Source organism: Seriola aureovittata, chromosome 7, assembly GCF_021018895.1.
Source record: "Seriola aureovittata isolate HTS-2021-v1 ecotype China chromosome 7, ASM2101889v1, whole genome shotgun sequence".
Taxonomy (NCBI): domain Eukaryota; kingdom Metazoa; phylum Chordata; class Actinopteri; order Carangiformes; family Carangidae; genus Seriola; species Seriola aureovittata.
In genome coordinates, this window is record NC_079370.1 from 5,125,754 (window position 1) to 5,149,731 (window position 23,978).

General features: G+C 44.5%; 1 protein-coding gene across 1 annotated transcript in view; it reads right to left on the minus strand.

Annotated features, from left to right (window-relative positions):
* si:dkey-22o22.2 (neural-cadherin) overlaps positions 1-13,045 on the minus strand; it is a 123,767-nt gene extending 110,722 nt beyond the window's left edge. Inside the window, exon 1 of the mRNA XM_056381460.1 lies at positions 11,410-13,045. Coding sequence (XP_056237435.1) covers positions 11,410-12,394 — 985 coding nt within the window. The 5' untranslated portion in view covers positions 12,395-13,045. The remainder of the gene's footprint in view (positions 1-11,409) is intronic.
* Between the last annotated feature and the right edge of the window lie 10,933 nt (positions 13,046-23,978).

Below are 23,978 nucleotides of genomic sequence, written 5' to 3' on the forward strand. Positions count from 1 at the left end.
TGTGTGTGTGTGTGTGTGTGTGTGTGTGTGTGTGTGTGTAGGTGAAGCCATAATGAAAGTCCTTCTTCTTCTTAAAGTTGCTCTGCTGCTGTTTGTTCTCCAGCTCAGGTGTCACCCTCAGATTAAAGCCGAGCGTTTCTGCGCCGCAGTAAAAGGTCTCGACACTTTTTAATATTTCTTCTTCTCTGGTTCTTGTTTGGAAAATGTTTTCTTCCTGCGGGCAGCGCAGGAGAAAAGGTCAGGGAGCGACTAAGATCATCAGGAATCATTTCGCCCGGAGCTTCACACGAAGATCCACTGAATAATAATGTGGTGGAATGAAGGAGCTGCTGCAGCTGTCGTCGGCCCCGAGGAAACACGCCGCTCTGACCTGCGGTAAAGACACGACCGAATCTTCCTCTGTGTCTAAATGTGTTAGTGAGTGTTTCTCCCGCCACCCGACAGGTGAGGTGCAGCCACATGTTGATTCCTGCACAGGTGAGAAGAGAATCCAGCAATCAACAACCTGATCGTGTCTGTTCAGAGAGACGTGTCGTGCTGCGGAAGACAAATGCATGTTGTGACATTTCTTCTGCTCGACCTCTGAGGGAGAGAATATGGAATGAATTAATAATCTATATGTTTAATTGATTGATTATTGAAGGTCAGGACCCTCCTGTTGCTTTCTGCAGGTTTCAGTCGTTCACACGTTGAGCTGCAGTTTAAACTGTCACAGGACTTTTCTCTTGTCTCTGAGTTTTTCTACAAGAAAAGCCTGAAGTCTCTGTTGCCCAGGGAGATGGCGGTGGGGAGGAGGGGGGGTTGGGGGGGATTTTGGAGGACAGGGATCACCGTCTCCCTCCTGACTCCTGGTCCTGATCCCCCCGAAGAGACAAACTCAGAGCAGATAAGCCGCAGAGCGGAGACTGTACTTCTCTAATCGCTACAGCGACCTTGACTCGGAGCGAAGGTTTATCCCACCATCCCTCGCTTTCAGAGCGAGACGTCCCCCGGGGTCGACCGCGAGGGGCGAGAGGAATCAAAGCCCCGCGGGCGGGAGGGAGGGGCGGGGGGAGGAGGGGGAACGGAGGAGTGTGGCGGTGCAGATTGACGGACAGGCCGACTCTCTGGAGATGTGAAGTTTCGAAACGTGATTCTCCACGCCGCGAGGATCAGTGAAGGTCAGGAACTGCTGCCGGATGTAAGTGACACGCCGCCGCTCTCACACTCACTTAATGAAACTCACTTTCTCCCGCTCATCCTCCATCTTTAAACTTTAAAATCTACAACTGCAGAGACAGAGTCTTTATTGATCAGATGTCATCACTTTTCTCTTCACGTCGCCTCCTGACGCTCGACGCCGAGGCAGCAGCTCACCTCAACACAGTGAACTTAGAATCTGTCACAGAGTCTAAAAACAGCCAAACCTCTGCTCTATATGTTGTATATTTACATCATCACCAAAGTTTCCATCACTTTTAAAACCTTGAGGAAAGGTGCGTTTCATTTGGTCGCCTGTCAGTAGAGTTTCCATCAACCTGCAGAACGCACAGTTTCAAATAATGAACTTAAAAACAATCAAATGGAAACACGTCAACTGCATCAGTGCAGCGCCACAGAAACCCACAGGACCCTCGGCCAGATGTATGATGGATGCAAGAGGTTAAACAGAGCCGCCGCCGCACCACGCCACAGTTTCAGCCCCGACACGTAAAATATTAGAATTCTAACAACGTTAAAACAAACTCACGACAGTTTATAGAAAGATCAGCTGTGTGTATTTAACTGCAGACAGCTGATCATTCAACAGATCGCTGATCGTTCAGGCAGTTAATCAGTCACACACACACACACACACACACACACACACACACACACACACACACACACACTGCAGATCAAACAGCAGCTGATCTGACAGAACTTCAGCCCCATTCTCAAATTATTTGGGATCAACTCAGGGTTAAAATCAGCCTCGATCTGAACAGTGTCTGTCCAGTTTAATTCAGTCTGCCCCCCCCTCCCCCCCCCACACACACACACACACCCACACACACACACACACACACACACACCCCACCCACGAGTCCACAGCCACACAAGCAGCTCCATCCATGACTTCATCTGTTCATCCATCGCTCTGTTCATCCCCCCTCAGCTGGAAGAGAACAGCAGCAGAGTGTGATGGGAGACAATTAGCGAGGACACGTCAACACACACATGAAGAGACACAGTGATGTGCAACAGCCCCGAGGGTGTGTGTGTGTGTGTGTGTGTGTGTGTGTGTGTGTGTGTTGGGGGCGGGGGGTTAACATGCAGAAAACATATGTGAGAGAAAACATCTCACACATACATGTTAACAAACACACGGCTGAGGTCGTTGTTTACTTGTTTGGTTGTGAACTTTTGTTTGTGTCTGTTTACAGTTGATTAGATGTGTGTGTGTGAGAGTGTGTGTGTGTGTGTGTGTGTGTGCAGGGAGGGGGGAGGGAGTCAGTTTGTATTATCAGAGTGTGTCGGTGCGGGACAGTGAGACGAGCAGCTCGACTGAAGCGCAGAGAAAAGACGTCTGTGTTACGTAACCTTCATGTTCACACGCCGGCGCTCCGTCTCAAACGAGAGCTGTCGTGACCGCTGAGCCTTAAAGCTTCACTTCCTCAAACGGCCCGACGCCAACTCTTCTTCTGAGGATAAAACTTTCTCACTTCTGACAGCAAAAACAACACGGAACAAATTCACACGGAGAGGACGTCACTGAGGAGACTCTGACCGACCTCCATGTTCCTGTCATCACACGCCGTCCGTCCAACGACTTCACCGGACACTTAGAGACGGAGTCAGGAGCAGTTTATACAAACAGCCTCATTTTAATTTATTAATTTATATATTTTAAATTCCAACACAACCCTGTCTGTCCATTAGGAGGAATTCAAAGTTATAAATAATATAATTAATACATTTGTATCAGGGGAGCAAGTGACGAGCCCCTTAAAGTGACAGTACATACACAGATCAGTGATGAGCTGCAAATAAGCAAACATATTTAAGCCAAAAAAAATCCCAATAGCAGTTGAAGCTTTCACTTTATTTTGAAAAATTTTCACCACTTAATCTTGCCGTCCAACAGCCCTTTACTTTGGAACTAGTTTGTGTGTGTTCGAACAGCTGTATCACTCCGCAGGTCAGCTGTTTGAGCCAGAAAGAGCTTGTGCGTAGGAACACAGAAGTTCAACGGTTGAAAAATTGTAGTTCCAGAGTAAAGGTCTGTTTGACGGCAGGTAAAAAGGTGAAAATATTTCAAAATAAAGCGACACTTCAACTGATATTAGCTTTTTTTCTGTGGGCCTTTATTTATATAAGTGGCTGAAACTCTGTAACACACTGACTTCAAATAAGAGCCTCACACCTGAACTATCACCTCCAGGTTTCAGGAAGTGAACACATGCTGCTTTCTGAGGATTCATGTCGACACCGACTCCTGCAGCTTTCACCAAGACTCATGAACATGTCACTGAAACTGTCCACTGAGTCTGTTTCATCGGGAAGATGAAGAACAGGTGACGTTCAGGTGACGTTCAGGTGCAGGCAGGTAAACAGTCGAATCTCTCCATTCACTTTGTCATTTCATCTATCAGGAATGTGCATTGTCATATATTTGATTGGCTGAATACCTCTGCATCTCTGACGCCCCCCCCCCCCCCCCCCCGCTACAGTGCAATGATCTGGTTGAGGTCATGTGACCAGGGTCAGAGGTCGAGACTTCAGAGGAAAGAAAAGGAGCTGCAGGATTAAAAGAGCTGGAAAATAGAGAGAGGTGGAAAAAGTGTGTGTGGTCATCAGTATGCTCACACACTCACACACACACACGATCTCCTGTGATATCCTGAGTAGAGCAAAGCGGAGATCAAGCTTGGACTGTGTGTGTTTCTGTGTGTGTGTGTGTGTGTGTGTTCTCTGATGTCTGCTCCAGACTTTCATTAATTAACCCAGATGAAGGCTCCTTGAGATCTGATACTTGGCTCTGTGTGTGTGTGTGTGTGTGTGTGTGTGTGTGTGTGTGTGTGTGTGTGTGTGTGTGTGTGTGTGTGTGTGTGTGTGCGTGTGTGCGTGAGGATCAGGTGTTTCCAGGTTGTTTAATACGCGCTGCAGCATCTCACTGTTTATCTTCTCACCTCCTTTTTACTCCTCCGTCTCTGGCTCACAGGTTCGATCCCTGACTTTCCACTTCACTGCCTCCACAATAACTTCTACTAATTTCATCTATAATGCTAATGCTACATAATAATCTTCATGTGATCTGGCAGGTTTTGTTTTTTTCTTCTTTTTTTGTGGTCTTGAACAAACAGGAAATTATGAACTTTTACAGATTATTTTCTGTCGTTCTGAGATTGATCCACGAGACTGATACACCAACCTGACCCTGGATGAAATGGTTAAAAATGGAGGGGTGGAGGGTGGGATGGAGGGGTGGAGGACAGGTGGATGGATCTCCCCTTTAAACGCCAAACTGAGCCTTGGAGGTGATGTTAGGTGTGTTTTTGTACTTCAGACGGACCCAGGTTAGTTTAAACAACAAGCTCAATTTGATTTAAAGAGTCAAGTCTCTGAAACATCTGTGTCACATGACGGTTGTTTCAGTGACTGAATCTTAATGTGAAAGTCGGACCTGCTTTTGAAACAGAATCATTATAATGTTGTTTTAAGACATTTCTGTTGATAATTTTGCACAAACGACTTTTTAAAATCGGCCTGATTAAAACACCAGAAACAGCTCGGTGCTGTTGTCATGTAGCATGTCATGTGTTGCGTGTTGTTGATGTGTGTTGATTGCTGCTGTCTGGATGGGGTGACCTTGTCCTACTTGGTGATTGGTGAGTGGCTCTGCCTGAGGCTACAGCTGATTGGCTGTCAATAAGCTATTAGGACAACAGGGAGAGACAGAGACAAAGAGGGACAGAGTGAGTGGGAAGGTAGAGGGACGCTGAGGACAGACAGAGAGGGAAGTAACAGTCTGAGGTCCAGCTCGCGCCCCCTACAGGCGCTAAAGTTCACTACAAACAGAATATACACACCTCAAATGTTAGTCAGCTATAGTGCTGTTAAAGATTAGCATGTTAGCTTCTTATCCTGAGCATGTAGTGGTTTCAAAATATTAGAATATTGTGTTACTATGCTAACAGTGCCCCTTATGTCCAGTCTTTGTGCTAAGCTAAGCTAACAATGTCCCGGACCTATCTCTGTATCAGACACACAGATGAAACTGACACCAATCAGCAGTTAAAGGAGTTATTTGTAAGTTTTGCTATTGCTACACAGCTCACGTTAGCATTAGCAGCTGTTGATTTACGAAGTCTTGCCAAGAGCTTTAGCCATTTTTGTGTTTACAATACAAGAGGTGATAATACGTCCTCTGAGAAGCTACAGACTGGACGCTACAGTGACTCGGTATCAGAAAATGACGAGACAGGCTAACCAGGAGGGGGCTAGCTAGTTAGCACGCTAACTTCAGCAGAAGAAAAGAAGTGATAGAAATAGAAAAAAACAAAAGGAATGAATTTTAATGCTGAACTCACAATTTTTTTTTCTAGACTGGTAAGTAAAAAGCTGCTAATGCTAACGTTAGCTATGTAGCGATAGCAAAATCTTACAAATAGCTCCTTTAAATATTAGAGAGTCCCTTTAATATCCCATAAGTATTTCAGATAAGCTAGCGTTAGCATGAAGTAGCCTGAAACCTAGAGAATCAAAGCTGTTAACACTAAATGTGATGAATATGGAAAATTATTTATGAGAGAGTTTCTGCTTTGTTGCCTTTTAAAAAAGGTAATTCTGGGGAAACTTCAGTGTGTGGTCACAACAATATGTCCTGCAGCGTTTTACACACACGCACACACACACACACACACACACACACACACACTGAGAGAGAGAGAGAGAGAGAGAGAGAGAGAGAGAGAGCGAGCAGTGAAATACCAACAAATAAACATTCACATCGACACTGCTGTGATCAATGTAGGTGACACTGACAAATACACAATCGCTGTGAAGCTCAGCAGCCTCGAGGACACACAGTCCTGTAGTGTTTGGTGTTACACACACACACACACACACACACACACACACACACACACACACACACACACACACACACACAAACATGGTGTGGTGGCAGGTTGCTTCAAGCCTCGGGCTAAATCCAGAAATAAAGACAATAGAATAAACAGGAGGAAACACTGTGTGTGTGTGTGTGTGTGTGTGTGTGTGTGTGTGTGTGTGTGTATGTCTCACCTCGGGGCTGCCAAGCACAAAAAAATCTGAAGGAAAGCCTGACACACCAGGACAGTGTTTGTGTAACGTTGTGTATCTGTGTGTGTGTTCGTGTTGTTTGTATCCACACACACAAACACAGACACACACACACACACAACACACACACACACAAACACACACACACAAACACAGACACACACACACACACACACACACACACACACAAACACACGCACGCACACACACACTTTGACTGAAACAATTAATAATAGTTAACAGTGAGGCTGCAGTCTAATGAGGGAACAGGCCCGTCGGTGAGCAGGCAGCTGCATTAATTGCAGCCAACAGGAACAATTTTCTCATTTAAATATGCAAATAAACACATTTATTACAGTTAATGAGACAGTAAAGAATAAAAGCTGCGTGCTCTGAGTCACAGGCCGTTTCTGAAGTTGTGTTCATGTTTTATTTGTTTCATCTGGTTCATCAGCTTTGTGTGGAATCAGGTTTGAAATGTAATGATCTTAACATATTTACTGGATGTTCATGGAGAGAAATATCCTGGTCCTGAAGATCACTCACTCACTCACACTCACACACACACACACACACACACACACACACACACACACAGGCTTCCAGAAAGCACATTAACCAGACGGCAGCCTGGACCCAAGACTGGTTTTGGCTCGTGGGCAAAGTCACATATGGAATTAGCATCATTAGCCACAGCTAATATAATCCACCACCAGGGACAGTTGACTGGATCCATCATCCAGCGGAGGAGTCTGCTCACCTGAACGCCGCACACAGCACATGTGACAGATTAGATGAGACGTTCATGAACCTTGGAGCTTAACGAGTCCGGAGGACTTTATCAACCAACTGGAACCAGATCCAGAACCAGATCCAGATCAGGATCCAGCCCCGGTGATTTCCACATAATGACGCTGCAGACCTGTGGAGGAAGACGGCGAACGTGTCCCATCCAAACACAGGAAATCACCACGAAAACACAACAGATTAAAGCTGAGAAGAAGCAGATGCAGCTCCCCCGAACACTACACTGTGGATTACACCGATCTACATTATTTCTTAAATTCACCTTTAAAAGGTTCTTACATATAATATAAGACCCAAGTGTTTCATATCATGATTTTCAGAACAAGCTCAGCTGCTTTTTGTCGCGGAGCAAAGAGATCACTGTCACTGCCTCGTTTCTTGTGAAAACAAAACCTTTATGATTTGTTGTGGTGCATGAGACGTGTTGACCACAGTCTGTAGGTTCATTAAAAACAGTGCAACGTGACAGTAAATATCAGTGAGACCTACTCCGGTGAGTCACGTGTGATTTAGTGAGAATACATAAAGGAAAGATGAGAGTCGACAGAACAGAAACATCCGCCGACCTCAGAGGGTGAACAGGATGTTAATATTCTTGATTAATTGTGATTTTTCTCCTCATCCACACTGATGACATCACTGATCGACAACCTGCGTCGCTGTTTTGTTTTCACGCAAGTTTAAATGACTTTCATTTCTTCTTCTTCTGTTTTTGTTTCCGTCTGTTGTGCAGAGCTGTTTTCAAGCTGCTAGTCATTTTTAGTTCAAATCAATAATCAATTCACCAACACACACACACACACACACACACACACACACACACACACAGTTTATATAAGAAGAGGAAACTAGTTTCACAAACACAAGAGGAAAACTGCCCGAGGTCGTGGCCTCCACACATAACCAAGAGGGCAAAGTAGAGTGTGTGTGTGTGTGTGTGTGTGTGTGTTTTATGTACATTTATTGAATGTCAAGGCTAAAACGGACTCAGTAGAGTTGCTGCCATCTGCAGTGATGGACGAGCTGCCACACAGAGAGAGAGAGAGCCTGTGTGTGTGTGTGTGTGTGTGTGTGTGTGTGTGTGTGTGTGTGTGTGTGTGTGTGTGCTGTGAGGGTCGTGTGTGGAGCATTTATAATATACAGGAGGTGAGGTGTGTCTGAGTGTGTGCTTCCTGTCTTTGGTTATTGGTAATATGGATAAAACTTTCTATATTGTGATCAGAAAGTTGCTGAAAATTCAATTAAACCATTTGCAGACAAAATAACCAGATGGAAAACTCAATTTTTAATTCAATATGCAAAATGTTAAAGCTCCTCCAGTCTAAAGGTCTCTGTCCATGTGTAGTGTGATTATAGATCAGGTCTAGCTTCTATATTAATACTGTGAAAGTATCAAAGCCTCAGTCCACAGAGAAATGCACACAGCCTGTATTCAGAAACTGAGCCTTAAAACCAGCCGTCAGGACTTCTGGAACTTTGTGATGTCACAACAAAGCAGTCACCAAGCCCCGCCCACCTGGACCCACCATCCAAACCTTGCAGGATTTGTATTTCTCTGAGTGTTTTTAACTTGAAATCTGCTTTATTTTTATTGGATCACTCAGAAAACTCCAATCAACAACACTGTGACTACAACCTCCACGGTGACGGCTACAGCAGCAGAGAGAAGAAGAAAGAAGAAGAGTGTGAACATTAATCAGAGAAGAAGAGGTGGATGAAGCTTGTGGAGGAAGGTGATGGAAACCAGAGAGTGAGGAAGAGTGAGCAGGACCAGAGGATGAAGTGATGAAACTCAGACAGTCTAAAGTTTAGACAGAGCTGACCAATCAGAGGCCGGCACTCTGCCTCCATCAGCCTCCATGACCTCGTTCCCACAGATCAAAATCACAACCGCAGACGAAAGACAGGCCGCCTCAATCAACCGGCCAGTTTACAGCACGCTCAGCGCCGTGTCGACCGACTCACACACACACACACACACACACACACACACACACACACACACACACACACACACACACTCTCCCTCCACAGCCACAAACCAGAGCTCTGCAGTCTGCTTCAGCACAAACACAGCTTCCTGTGGGAGGCGGCTCGGCGCTGGGAGAGCTCCAGGTGAGCAAACATCACTAATTTCTACAAATAAACAGCGGAGATGCAGATTGGACGGACTGATTAGCCAGATCTAACCAGAACGCCGAGCCGCCGCCACCACTGCCGTCCAGATGTGGGGAGTTTAGGCTCTTGGTTAAACATTTACTTTGGGGGGGGGGTTTGTGATCACGTTGGCATCTGGACATCGTTTCATCCTGTCAAACAGATCAGCGGCACCACACTGACACCTACACACTTCAGTCTGGTTGATGTGTCGTTGTTGTTGTGTTGGCAGGTTGTTCGAGTATTAGAAATAATCAATAACAGGTAATAACTGTGATTACAGCAGAAAGGAAATGTGCTTTTCTACAGTTTTCTAAAGTTATTGCAGCAAGAATTCACTCACTGTCAAAACATGTATTTACAGTAAATGTCTAGAAGTATGTGGACTTTAACGTTGGTTCTGTGTTTCTGGTTCGGTCTGATGTCGCTCCAACAAACCAGGAGGGGGATCAATATTTCTGTCTCTTTCCTGTTTCATGAACTAGTTTCTCCCAGTTTGCTGTGGAAGGAGATGACTGGTCTGAGGTGTTTTATTTACCCTGAATTTAGTTTGTCAGCTCCAAACGAGCTTCTTCAGTGTGAAGGTCTCTGTCCATGTGTAGTGTGATTATAGATCAGCTCTAGCTTCTATATTAATACTGTGAAAGTATCAAAGCCTCAGTCCACAGAGAAATGCACACAGCCTGTATTCAGAAACTGAGCCTTAAAACCAGCCGTCAGGACTTCTGGAACTTTGTGATGTCACAACAAAGCAGTCACCAAGCCCCGCCCACCTGGACCCACCATCCAAATCTTGCAGGATTTGGTTTCTCTGAGTGTTTTTACCTGAAATCTGCCATATTTCTATTGGATCACTCAGAAAACAGCCAGCAAATCAGAAGAGAGGCTCAAAGCCTCCTCTCTTCTGATTGGCTCACCGACCTGTTGTTACTAGAGCTGCAGAGAGAAGCCTGAGAGAGGAGATGTAAAACTACACTGAGATGGTTTTTATATCTTCTGATGGATCAACACTTCAAATAAAACACAGAAGAAGAAGAAAATATGTAATAAAACTTCAGTCTAAAGAAAAACAACTTGACCATGAATTCTCGTATAAACTGTTTTTTAAACATCTGCTCTGACAGACAGTCTGTTGTCGTCTGGTGAGTGACCTGTTGAGAGTGAAGCAGCAAAACAAACTCAACTTTTATCAAAAGCTTTTTTTTTATGCTAAAAAGAAAAATAACAGAGCAGAAAATTATCAGCTGCAGCCAGGCCCGTGTGTGTGTGTGTGTGTGTGTGTGTGTGTGTGTGTGTGTATTAACGGCATTTTGAAAGTGACTGAGGTGTGTTTACTCTGTTCACCTCACACACTAAACACTGTCAATTCTGTTTGTCCTTTAACGACCTGATCGGTGTGTTGCCAGCAATCCCTGCCTCTCTCTCTCTCTCTCTCTCTCTGTTACACACACACACACACACAGACACTGCCTTGGCTGTGATGTGAGGAGTGTTGTAAGGAATGAATGAAAGAGTGGAAAGTAGCAGCTGACGGTTGAGGTCGATTCAAACTCTGCTGGAAAGGAGCCAACACACACACACACACACACACACACACACACACACCTCAATGAATGACCACCTCTCTCAATCTCTCAAAGGAAAATTCAGCAAAAAGAGCTAAAAAACGACATTGGACGACCATTACTCTGACATCACAGGTGACCTTTGACCCCTTCATTTGTTAAATCTGGTGCAGGCCCTGCACATTTTTTAAACAAAACTCTCAAAGACAAAAACCACAATAAAATCACTTCTACTGATTCTCCTTTGGTTTATCTGCAGTTTCTCTTCGCAACAGTTTTTCACCTGCAACTGTTCAGGAAAAACATCCAGGTGTTTTAAAGAGCCGCTGACACTTCACACACACAGACACCTTGAGTTGTTGAAACTGAGTGAAGGTGAAATTTTCTTTTCTAAAACTTGTTGAGTTCATGATGGAAACAAACAAACCAACCAACCAGACAAATGAGCGGGCCGCAGTGTGATCAGATCAACACATCCATAAACAGCTTCATCAATAAATCCAGCAACATGTGAACATGACACAGCAGCGGCACCAGGACCCGGACTCTGCGAGGCTTTTGCGTTTTTACGCACGAAAAGAAGAAACCTTCCTACCTCGGAGGTTCTGGATCTTCACCGTCGCCTCGGCGGGCTCCCGCAGGCTGCGCGCCAGGTACAGACGCCCCGAGTCCCGCTCGATCTGGACCGGCGAGTCCGCCTCGGAGATCACCTCGAACCACCGCTGCTCGAACCTCTGGTCCGGCACCGTGAACACCAGGTCCCCGACTCTGACGTGGTCCGGCACAGTCACTGAGTAGGTGAGCTCCTCGGAAAGAGCCCGGGGCCTCCGCCGCGCTCCGCCGGAGCGGTGGACGTTGACGCGCAGGAACACCGGCTCACCGATCAGCGCCACGTCTCCGCCGTCCTTCACGTAAAGGCGAAGAGTCACCAGGCGCACGCCCTGCAGGGACCCGACCAGCCTCACCTGCCCGGTCTGAGGAACCACGTGGAGCAGGTGAGACTCCGGTGACGCGTAAAAGGTGACGCGTCCGTTCCGCTCCGCGTCTCCGTCCTTTGCGTCAAACCGGGCCAGCTCGGTACCGAGCGGCGTCAGCTCGTCCACCTCAACCGTCATGTTCCCGCGGGTGAACCGGGGGATGTTGTCGTTCCGGTCCGACACTTCGACCTGCACGGCCGCCGGTCTCCTCAGACACCGCAGCGGCAGCTGCACCCTCAGCTCGTACATCGCTATAAACTCCCGGTCCAGCTCTTTGGCGGAGACCAGACCCAGGTGTCCGCGGTGGTCCCGGTGTCCGCGGAGGTGAACAAGCCTAAAATCCGAAGCGTAATCCCCCTTCAGGCTGGTGTTAAGGTCCGCACCGGGGCAGCCGCCGGTCCCCACCGGCAGCATCACCCCGTCCACCGGCGTCCCAGCCGCAGAGTTCTCGGCTATTTGGCCGAAGTAGCGCGCTGTGTGGCCGCGCTGCGCGGACAGACACACGGGTGAGACATGAAGCTGCAGCAGCAGCAGCAGCAGCGGGAGCAGGTGGAGCAGGAGGCGGCTGTGCAGGGGAACCGGTCCTTTCGCAGCTTTGGTCATGCTTCCATCAAAACCCGGTTCAGGTGCAGAAAAGTGTCCGTCCCTGATTCTGATCCAGATCCAAGGACTTGATGCGTAAAAATAAAGATTTCAGTCCCGATAGGAGCAAAGTTCCCTGATACAGAAACAAATATTCGTCAATTCCTTCAGCGATTCACTTAAAATCTTCAGTCTGAAATCTTGAATCTGGTTCCGTGAGTCCAGAAGAGCTCCAAGTCCATGAGTGCGCAAAGGGAAAATATCAGTAAGAGCACGAGGCCGATGGTTCTGTCTTCTCCTGGTGATTAACAATTCAATCAAGAGACTTTTACGCACAAACGAAAGAGCATCAGCCTTTTTCTCTCCGTGGTTGTGGTAGAAAAATATAATAACATCAGCAGAAGTGATGGTAAAAATAATATTTGTCTCGGTTCAGCTGTAATGTTTCCCCTGTACAGATGAAGAAGATGATGAGGATGATGCGCCAAGTTGCCTCAGAGTGTCCGGAGCGTCTCCACCGTCTCCACCGGAGGATGGATCAGACTGAGCGACGCAGAGACACCCAGCAGCCTCCATGTGGCTCCGTCGGCACCTCCCACCCCGGAGGAGAGAGGCCAATCACAGAGCAGGAGCGGGGCTGAGTGACAGCCTGCAGGTCCCGCCCCCTGACAGGCTGAGTCAGCTGAGTCAGCTGAGAGAGAGAGAGAGAGAGATGTTTTATTTTGAAATAATATTAACAGGTCTGAAGCAGAGACTTTTCTATAATTCATTTCACATTTATCACAACAGGAAAAAAGAATTTGTTACATAAACCGCGGATGAATTATGAACCAAACTGAAGCCGGAGGTGAGTTGTCCTTAGGGCGGTGCTGCTGCATCTTTATGTGAACTCAAAGAGGGTGATTCACAGAGGGCGGCAGCTTTCTGACAGTCAGGCAGACTCAGCCTGTGCTGATGGAGAGTGGTATCTGTCAGGTGAGTCCTAAAACCTGGAGATAAGTTTCATCTCATCACTTCCTGTTCCCTCGTCCTGAAGCTTCTGGGTTTATTGGTTGATGACTGAAATCAGGTCTGTGTTTAACACAAGCTCGAGACACTTCCAGGTTTTATTCTACAACATAAAACACATCAGTAAATACCCCAGTCCTGATTCTTGAAGCTTTTACATCTCAGTTACTAACAAGTGTCTGAATGAGACTACAGAGGTTGTCGGGGACGATAACCGTCAACAGGTTGAACATGAAACCACAGTTCACCTTTACAGCCTTGTTGTGTTTAAACTTTACCATGGTTATCTTTAACTAAAACTGACCAAATCACGAAAACCAGATGTGAAAAAACATTTTCATCAACTGAAATAAAAATAAATACAAGGCTTTATAAAAAAAAAAAAGTTTGTTGACGAGTTCATTTTGAGTTGGTTTATCCTTTAGAGTCTCGCCCCTGACAAAAACACAAAATAAACATATTAATAAAAACATATTACAAAAAAATAAAAAATAACTCAAACTAATAGAAACTAAACTCAAACTAAACAAGCAAACGAGCTTTAAAAAAACAACTTTATAAGCTTTTGTAGAAGAGGTCAGAGCTAAATAAAGCTACACCTGAAGTTTAGTGATGGTGACGTCATGTGACCAGGTGTTGACATCATGTGACCAGGTGTTGACATCATGTGACCCTGGTGTAGTTGGTTTACAGCCTAACTTTTAGCTAGCTTTTTACTTCTGATTGTATTGAGGCTTCAAACATCAAACAGTGATGTTCATTAGTGAAGATGATCCTACTGAACTAAACCTCAGGATCAGAAACTGGTTTTATTTTTCTCTAATAAGCCAAAACACAACAGAGAAATCCTATTGGCTGTTTGTGGAGGGAACCAGGGTGAAGCCAACATCCGGCTTACACGTCATCCCTGCTGCGGCACTATTCAAATAAACAGAAGCCCACAGCAGGTACATGCTGCCAGGTATCACTGTCTTTAGAGCGTCATAGGCCCGCGACGCTTTGAGCTACTGACAAGCCGTTTTGCGACATTAAACTACAGAATCGTTCCTCTCCAACAAGCTCCTGTCCGTCCGTCACTTCCGGCGTTACAGTAAAATTAAAAGTCACAAAAGATTTGGATAGTCTTACCATCCGCTTGGCGCCGCTGCTGCTTTCTTTCCTTGTGTTTATCGATTGATCCTCGTCCGCCATCTTTGCTAGTGACGTATCAAGTTGAGTCTTCCTATTGGGCTCCGGCGGGTGATGTCACAGCCAATCAGAGGGTTGGCTGTCACTCGCAGCTAAATGGGAGCAAAACTGTTTTTATTTGACTCTGACAGTGAGAAGTTTATTAAAGACAGAAATATATGAAGACACATTAAAACTCATGATCAGATAAAGATAGAAACTTCAAATCACCTTTTATCACTATTATTATTATTATTATTCTGTTTGTTGAGCTTTTATCTATAAAATAAGGAAAAAATTCAAGGTTTTTGTTTTGTTTGTTTTATGGGTCACTATCCCCTTTTATACTGTATATGAATCTTTATTGAGTGACATATAATTAGCTGAGGTTGTGCTGATTCTGAATCTGTGTAACACTTGGTGAAACGTTTACAACTTTTTAGACAAAACACAAAAGTATGAAAAGACGGAAAAGTTATTATTTTAATATATATTAGTTAATATTAATAAAAGTTAAAAAAAATTAATAAATTTAATACGGGCCTCAGAGGGTTAGAGACTGTTTCTGTGCTGGTTGGGTTTCTGTCTATAATAAAGTAAGGTCTCTGTTAAATCTGTTCAACATTTATTTAACAGATATAAATTTTAAAAATGTTTTATTGTTTCACATGTAAACGGTTTGTGTGTGTTGTGTTTTGATGAAGAGGCAGCGACCAGGATATCTGTGGAGGCCATCTTTATTTTCTGACAAATCCTCCCGTCAGCTGTGATCATGTGACTCAGCTCCTTCACAAATGAAATGACACAATATTTTACTGCACAATGAGTTTAAGTGGGAACATAATTTAACAGAAAGGTTAAAACGTGGAGATTCCTCTGATCATGGCGTCATTTACCTCCTCCTGTGAAGAGCAGCAGCAGGAGGGGAGAGGTAAAGGCGGGAAACTCCACGGGGGTGAACGTAGGGAACTGAGAGGGTTAACATGTCAGGCCGTAATTATTAACACAGACTCTTTGTTTTAATATTTATAAAACTGCTGTGTCACACACATGGAAAACAATGAGACAATATCACATCAATACGAGCTGTGACACCTGCGATCAGTCGTGCTATTGTTTCTCTGTGACCTTTGACCTCCATCATTGTCACTGTGACACACTGTGGACATTAATACACCACACTGAGAGGAGCTGCCGTCTAAAGATCAAACACATTTCTATCAAGATTTTTACCTGTTCTAACTTTTTTTTTTTTACCCTGAACTTCTCTTAAAGGGACAGTTCACCTAAACTCCTAAAAACAAAAAATTTTATCAGTTGCCACTTTGTGGTACAAAGTTGTACAGATCGTCTTTAAATGCTGCAAAGAAATTATATTATATATAATAATAATTAAATATATATAATATTCACCTCCATTCAGGAAGAGACAAAAAACATCCATCAAGCAAAATTAGTCTTTATTTATTTATGTATTTATTCGACATCTTTGCACATGAGGGAAACCTCATGCTATTGATCTTCAAGGATTAAATTAATTAATTAAATTAAATAAATAAATAGAAATAAAATAAAAAGGTATATGTATATTTATTTATTGTTTAAATTCTTGTCAATTGATTCTGATGGACAAGATAAATCAGATCCATATGGAAAACTGAATTTCTTAGAAATATTTTCTTTCATTCTCTCTAGTTTAATTATTTGCTGTAGTTGATTCTTTTATACTAACGGAGGGAGTTGAACCCCAGACCCTGCCAGTGTTAGTGCCTTGCTCTCAAAGCCTCAGTCTGCAGGCCGTTTACTGTTTGCTGTCCGCAGTAATGATGGCAGCCTGCAGCAGCGTCATTTATCAGCGAGGATCTTTTCAATAAAAGAGCAATTTGCTGAGATCAATATGTTTTTTCTTCTTGGTGCTTCGAGGATTTTCTGCAGCTGAGTTTTCGTCTGTCGCTCGCTCTGTTGGAAATCAAACCAGCACGTCCAGGAAATCCCTCTGAAGTTTTCAAAAATGAATCTCGTTTTCATATCCACTTGAAAAAATGGTGAAATTGTCTGCATGTGTTTTGTTCCTGAGCAGTTTCTGAAAGCTGAATGAAAACCGTCTGAAGACTTTGATCACAGGCCGGAGGGGGGGGGGGGGAGAGAAGTGGGGGAAATGATGTGATGGGAAAATGACGATGTGCAGAGTGAATGAAATCATTTTAATCTTTGAGCAGGAAACGTCTCTCTGTTTCTGTCTGACTGTGTCCAGAGATTCTGGAGAGAAGTTCTGGAGTTAATAAGATTATCTGGATCAACTTTGATACTGATGATACGTCAGTTTTATAAAACACGTCCGCATCTTAGATTCATAGATTCATTGTTTTTCATTCTTCTTCTTCTTCTTATGATAAAACTAAGATCAGGATAGAAATGAGCAGATTCTCTTTGTAGTGCCTAAAGTTTCCGTTCTCTCACCTTCACTAAGTTTTACTAACCTACACTCATACACGGACATGTAGTCGTTTTCATTTCTACTCCATATGTTCCATACGTGCACACTACTGCAGCCACTGGAGCTCCTGCGCAGTTGGTGACCTCGTAACAACCTGGTGGGTATGTGGAGGTTCACACCGCAGATCCTTGTGTACTTACAGACGCAGAATGTAGAACTTTGGCTTCGAATTTCCAACTAATCAGTGAGTTTTATTATTGTTTTAGATGATTTTTATGAAACTCATTTTAAGAGCCAAGTTCTGGGTAAAAGTGACTCACGGATCTGGACTACGTTAGGATGAAGACCTGGAGGCTGTTTCCTCCATCAAAGTATCATCAGTACCACAGCAGCTCTTCCTCAGACAACAGTCGACCCCCCAGACTTCAAGAACTTTATAGTCGCCGCTGTTAAAACTCCACAGACTCAGAGACAAAGCAACAGCTCGTGGTTTTTGTTCATTTGAGCCGCAGACACAGAAACGTTTGACGTCATATCACAGTGAAACTAAAGGTTTTAACATTTTAAGAGGCAGAGAGACTTTAGGTGGAGATGTGACTGAAAACTAAAAGATTTACTCGACCAAAGAACAAGATCCGACCCACGGTTCAGCTCTGAGGCTGTACTCACTAAGAGTCTTGTCTTACCACAGGGAGGCGTCCTCGTGGTTGTATCCCTCCGCCACTCGGACTAGTTCCAGGTTACATCCCTGTTTATCCAGAGTCAGAGAAAATATGAAGCATCTGTGTGAAATGTTATAATTGTTGCGTGAAGTCTTCAGTAATGGTTAAAAAGTGTTATCTGACCTTTGACCTTTGACCACGAAAGTCTAAACAGTTCGTAACTGAGTCCAAATGAACGTTTGGAATGGGAGGGATGGACGGACAACCTGAAAACAAAATAGCTGCTGCTCTGACCGTCGCCGGCGTGGAGGAATAAAAAATTACATCAGATTTAAATTGATAAGAATCGATGAGTATTATATCTAGCTGAGTTTAGCTGGGAGCTACTTTTAACCACAGGACGTTTAGTGAACGCCTCCCGGAGTTTATAGAGTCGCTCTTTAACCTGAGAGAAAGCAGCTCCGCTGCGGTTCACTTCCTGTTCTCTTTAAGACGTCTTCAGTGAAACTCCTTCCCCGAGGTCACGGGAACCGACTTGACACCCCTGTGTTGCTCGCAGCTTTGGTTGCAGCGAGCCGGCCGTCGCTGCAGGCCTCGGTTTGTTCCCACTGATTCTCTCTCTCTCTCTCTCTCTCTCTCTCTCTCTCTCTCTCTCTCTCTCTCTCTCTCTTCTCTCTCTCTCTCTCTCTCTCTCTCTCTCTCTCTCTCTCTCTCTCTCTCTCTCTCTCTCTCTCTCTCTCTCTCTCTCTCTCTCTCTCTCTCTCTCTCTCTCTCTCTCTCTCTCGCCCCGTGTTCAGGCGTCGTGTTGGCTGCAGCCTCCAATCGATTGGTCACGCCGCCCCGACTACTCCGTCAGGAAACACTCGGATAGGAAACTCAGTCTGAGTGGGGAAAAAAAGAAACGTCTGACACAACCTCACAGAGGTGGAGAACGAAAAACATTTTGTCTGTGAACGTCTTCATGTGCAGCTAGCTCCACCTTCATGTCTCCATCAGTGGGTGGGTGAAGCATCACAGCAGCACGGTGGGTTTGTGAATGACTGAGCAGGTAAATCCCTGTTACACCTGCGGTAACATTAGTCGTGGTTTATTGGATTGAAACTGGAAGGAGCAAAATCCCCATAAAATATTTCAGTCATCTAAATCAGCTGTTTACAGAGCAGGTGACGAACAACAAGCTTCTCCAACCAGGAAGTGATTCTGTTTCTAATTTAAAGCTATAATATTGTTAATGATATATTAATTTAAACACATTAGAGCATCAAATTAAAGCTCCTCCCGTGTAAAGGTCTCTGTCCATGTGTTGTGTGATTATAGATCAGCTCTAGCTTCTATATTAATACTGTGAAAGTATCAAAGCCTCAGTCCACAGAGAAATGCACACAGCCTGTATTCAGAAACTGAGCCTTAAAACCAGCCGTCAGGACTTCTGGAACTTTGTGATGTCACAACAAAGCAGTCACCAAGCCCCGCCCACCTGGACCCACCATCCAACCCTTTACAGGATGTGGTTTCTCTGAGTGTTTTTACCTGAACTCTGCTTTATTTTTATTGGATCACTCAGAAAACAGTGAGCCAATCAGAAGAGAGCCTCCTCTCTTCTGATTGGCTCACCGACCTGTTGTTACTAGAGCTCCAGAGAGAAGCCTGAGAGAGGAGATGTAAAACTACACTGAGATGGTTTTTATATCTTCTGATGGATCAACACTTCAAATAAAAATCAGATGAAGACGTAAAACATGGAGCTTTACAAGCTTTAAAAGGAAAAGTGAATGAATACAAGTGTGTTCTGAACTTGTGATGACCCTCATTGACCCTAATATAACCCTAACCTTAAGACCTGATCCTCAAACAGGTTTTCTTGGACGGATTGGAACGAGCAGAAAATGACCAAACCATCCTGACTGCCACAGAAACAAGAGGAGGCGCCTAAAATGTTGTGATCTCAGGGTCAACAGCTAATTATTCCTCACAAACGTGGAGCACACGCTCGCCCACTGAATGAACTTTCATGTAAGTCTCGAGTCACTGGAGACGAGTGAGTGAAGTCCTCAGACTGACGCTGAATGCTCTGAATGCTGAACAAGGGCCTTTAAGTAACACTGCACTTTAAATCTTAATTATTCCAAGATTTTACAAGGTCAGCTCCGACTCTTACTCACTCACTTCAAACAAGGTTGTATATATATGTAGAGACTACATATATTATTCATAGAAATTATCAAAGAAAAACATATTTCGTTTTATTTATTTTTAGTAATTTATTGCACTATAAATGTGTTTTCACAGTGAGTGAAACTGCTCAGGGACTTAACTCACAGCTCTGAATAAAGTCACTTATGACATCATAGGTTCAACAGTGAGATTATTATTGTGACTTTGTTCAGAAACGATACTGACATTTATGGAATATTGATACGTGTCTGAACGGGTCTCATCGTCTCCGTTAAAATTCGTCTCCTGGTTTTGATAAAAACTCATAAAAACTCACCTCTGTTACTTTAATTACACACATATGGCCTTAAAATGTTCCGGATGTAACGCCACACCTTTACCTCATTTAATGTATGTGAATATGCATGTTAGCCCCGCCCCCATCCCCACCCCTCAGTCGTTCAAACGCACAAACCTTATATATATATATATAATAACAGTATCAAACACTTCATATGTTAAAAGGTTAAAACCTTGATTTTGAATGGACGAGGTCTTTAAACGACCGCCTCACACATCACTGCTGTTCGCCGTGACGCTCCACATCAGGTTGTTACACACACACACACACACACACACACACACACACACACACACACACACACACACGCTGTGTGTTTTCCCGCCCAAAGGCAGCTCTGCTAAATATACCCGTTGTTCTACACACACCTTGACAACCTGCGATCACGCCGGGCTCATCTCATTATGCTGCATGATGGGATTTCAACACATGCAAACGAGTTTAATTAAGCCGAAATTAATTAGTCGGTGGAGTGTGAGCGAACGGGGATGTGGATGTGCAGCGGCGTGAAGGGAAATCAGATCACATGTGTAATACGAAGGAAGATAAAGAGGTTTAATAGCACTGTGGCGGCGGCGGTGGCGGCGTGTCATTAACCGCTGAAGAGATGGCGGCGTGTAAACACGATTACCTCCGAGATCAGCTGACATCATCTTCATCACCACGACGACCAGAGAGATAGAAAGTCCAGAGAGGTTTCATCTCCACCCTCACAGAGTTAAGGATCATCACTCCTCCTCCTCTTCCACTTCCTCCTCCTCTTCATCACTCCTCCTCCTCTTCCTCCTCCTCTTCATCACTCCTCCTCCTCCTCTTCCACTTCCTCCTCCTCTTCATCACTCCTCCTCCTCTTCTTCTTCATCCCTCTCTTCCTCCTCCTCCTCTTCATCACTCCTCCTCCTCCCCTTCCTCCTCTTCCACTTCCTCCTCCTCTTCATCACTCCTCCTCCTCTTCTTCATCCCTCTCTTCCTCCTCCTCCTCTTCCTCCTCTTCATCACTCCTCCTCATCCACTTCCTCCTCTTCTTCCTCCTCCTCTTCCTCCTCTTCATCACTCCTCCTCCTCTTCTTCCTCCCCCTCTTCATCATTCCTCCTCTTCCTCTTCCTCCTCCCCCTCTTCTTCTTGCTCACCCTCTTTCTCCCCCCCTCCTCTTGTTCCTGCCCCTCTTCCTCCCCCTCATCTCCCCCCCCCTCCTCCTCCCCCCTCAGAGTAAAAGGGGAGAAACTGAGTGATCTGTGATGAAGGAAAGGACTGAGCAGGTCTGACAGGACATTCGACACCGTCAGCTCCGTCACGCCGCTTCACTGTCGACCTGGACAGCTTCAGACATCTGTCAAATACTGAGGAGGGGGGAGGGGGAGGTGGGGGAGGGGCAGAGGGGAAAGTCCAAAGGTTGCTGGTTCAAGTCCCAGACTGTAGGAGGAGAAAGTGAAGGAGGAACTGTCTCCAAACACGTGAACAGACCCAGAGTTTGATGTTCACTCACACCTGAGTAAAACTACTGCATCACATCTGGTTCACATCTGTCTGTGTGTGTGGTAAAAGTGTGTGTGTGTGTGTCTGTGTGTGTGTATCATACAAGGTCGTGTTGTATTTTAAGCGTTGACTTCCACACAGGTCATAAGAAGTGATGTGAGTCTGTGGAGGCGTCATCCACTCAGTCAGAGAGATCCACCTGAGAAAGAATCACAACAATAATCTTAATAGTAATAATAATATCACCTGTCATGCAAAGATGCAGCCTGGAGAGTTTTATAAAACAGTAAAAGTAAAAAAAAGTTGAATGAAAATGAAAAACATATAAACACCAACATAAAAAAGGTCGGATTATCTCAGATTAAAATACACATTTTTTTATTTCTTTTTTTAAAATACCAAGTTACAATCTTTAACGGCAGATGTGGATCTGTGCGATGAGCGTCACCAACATGTGTCAGTCTTTATGAACGGCACCAGTGGCAGGAGCATAAATAAATTTAGAGATTGAGTTTCTGTTTCCTGCCACTTTATTCCTCTGCTTCACTGAATCTCATCTTCAGTTCAACTTTATTTGTAATGCGCCAAATCATAATATACATCATCTCACTTTACAGGGTCAGGAGGAGACCTTACTTTATGTCACAGGTAACTACGGTGCTTCTTACTCCACCACAGATGTCTGTGAGTTGTGAGCTTTTCACATGGGTTCATTTAAATATTTTTTTGCTCAACAAAAATATAACATATGACAATATGTTCTGCAGTTTCTGCAGAACAACTTGAGGAGAATTTTGAGTGGAGGTATTTGTACATTGTTGAAGTGGTTAAAACTGTCGAGGTCACTAGTGGCTGATGTGACCTGAAGGACTTCAGCACACACAGTGGAGCAGCTCACTCACAGGTAACACACGGACTCAACTACCAGACCTGGAGATGAGAGGTTTCCATACTGTGGTGAAGTTAGGTCAGTGCCAGAACCTCGTCAGGACAGATGGTTTATATTAAAAGGAGGAGGAGGAGGAAGGTGAGCGACAGTTACCCTCCACCCTCCATCTGTCCAAAATGTCACGCAGCAATCTGAGAACCATCAACCTGACTGACGAGTGAGGAGCGTGTGTGTGTGTGTGTGTGTGTGTGTGTGTGTAGCAATCACACAGTCATGTGAAACAGTTAGATGCAGCTTTGTACTTAAAGGGAAATACCACTCAATTTAAAATGTCATTCGGAGCCTGCTATTTAACTGCCCCACACACACACACACGCACACACACACACGCACACACACACACACACACACACACGCACACACACACACACACACACACGCACACACACACACACACACACACACACAGATTTAATGACCAGTGACAGCGATAATAATTACGTCTGACGGATGAATGAAAAAAGAGAAAAGTGGCAGAGTAAAACACTTGATGGCCACTGGATTCTTCAGTGGCACACACACACACACACACACACACACACGCACACGCACACACACAGTGGATCTTTGAAGCTATTTCTTTCCACTCTGCCTGTAATAATTGTGTTTTCAAAGAGCTGTCAATCACCTGGCGCCTGCGCTGCACCGACAGACACACACAGAAGAAGAAGAAGAAGACGTGAGATTTCAACACAAAAATAACTTTGTCGGTTTGTTTAGTTGGACTGAATGGAAATACAAACAACGTAAAAATATATTTTCTGTGTCTCCAAAAACTTTATAATAACTTTGTAAAAAAAAAGATGCAGAAATTAAACCAAACTACATCTGACACGTTTTCACAAACATCGGCTGAGCCTCGGCAGAACCTTGGCAGAACCTCGGCAGAACCTCGGCAGAACCTCGGCAGGCACATGACGGCCCAACTACAGGGGCTGGTAAAACTGGGCTGCTGTATTTTCACCGTTTATTGACACTTGTTCTGGAAAATGTTCATTTTATTGGCTCTTAATTTGTTTATTCATTTTTAATTACCCCCATTTCAAAACTGTAATGACAGAGCTTCTGAATGACGTCTCCATGTTTGTCCACATGCGTTCATGGAAATTAGGTTGACAACAAATTTGTTTGGTTCTTCTTTATTTTATCCAAGACAAAAAACCTTCACACTCAACTACTGACTGTCCCGGTCCAAAACAAAGCTGCAACAATAAGATCTCAGGGTGTGTGTGTGTGTGTGTGTGTGTGTGTGTGTGTGTGTGTGTGTCCCTCCTTCAACTACACCTCTGGGTGTGAAGCACAGTGCAGCTCATCACTGACACTAAAGCAAAATGTCAAACACTTCGAGGCAAAACACAAGAATAAAGCCTCTACATACATTTTATTCATT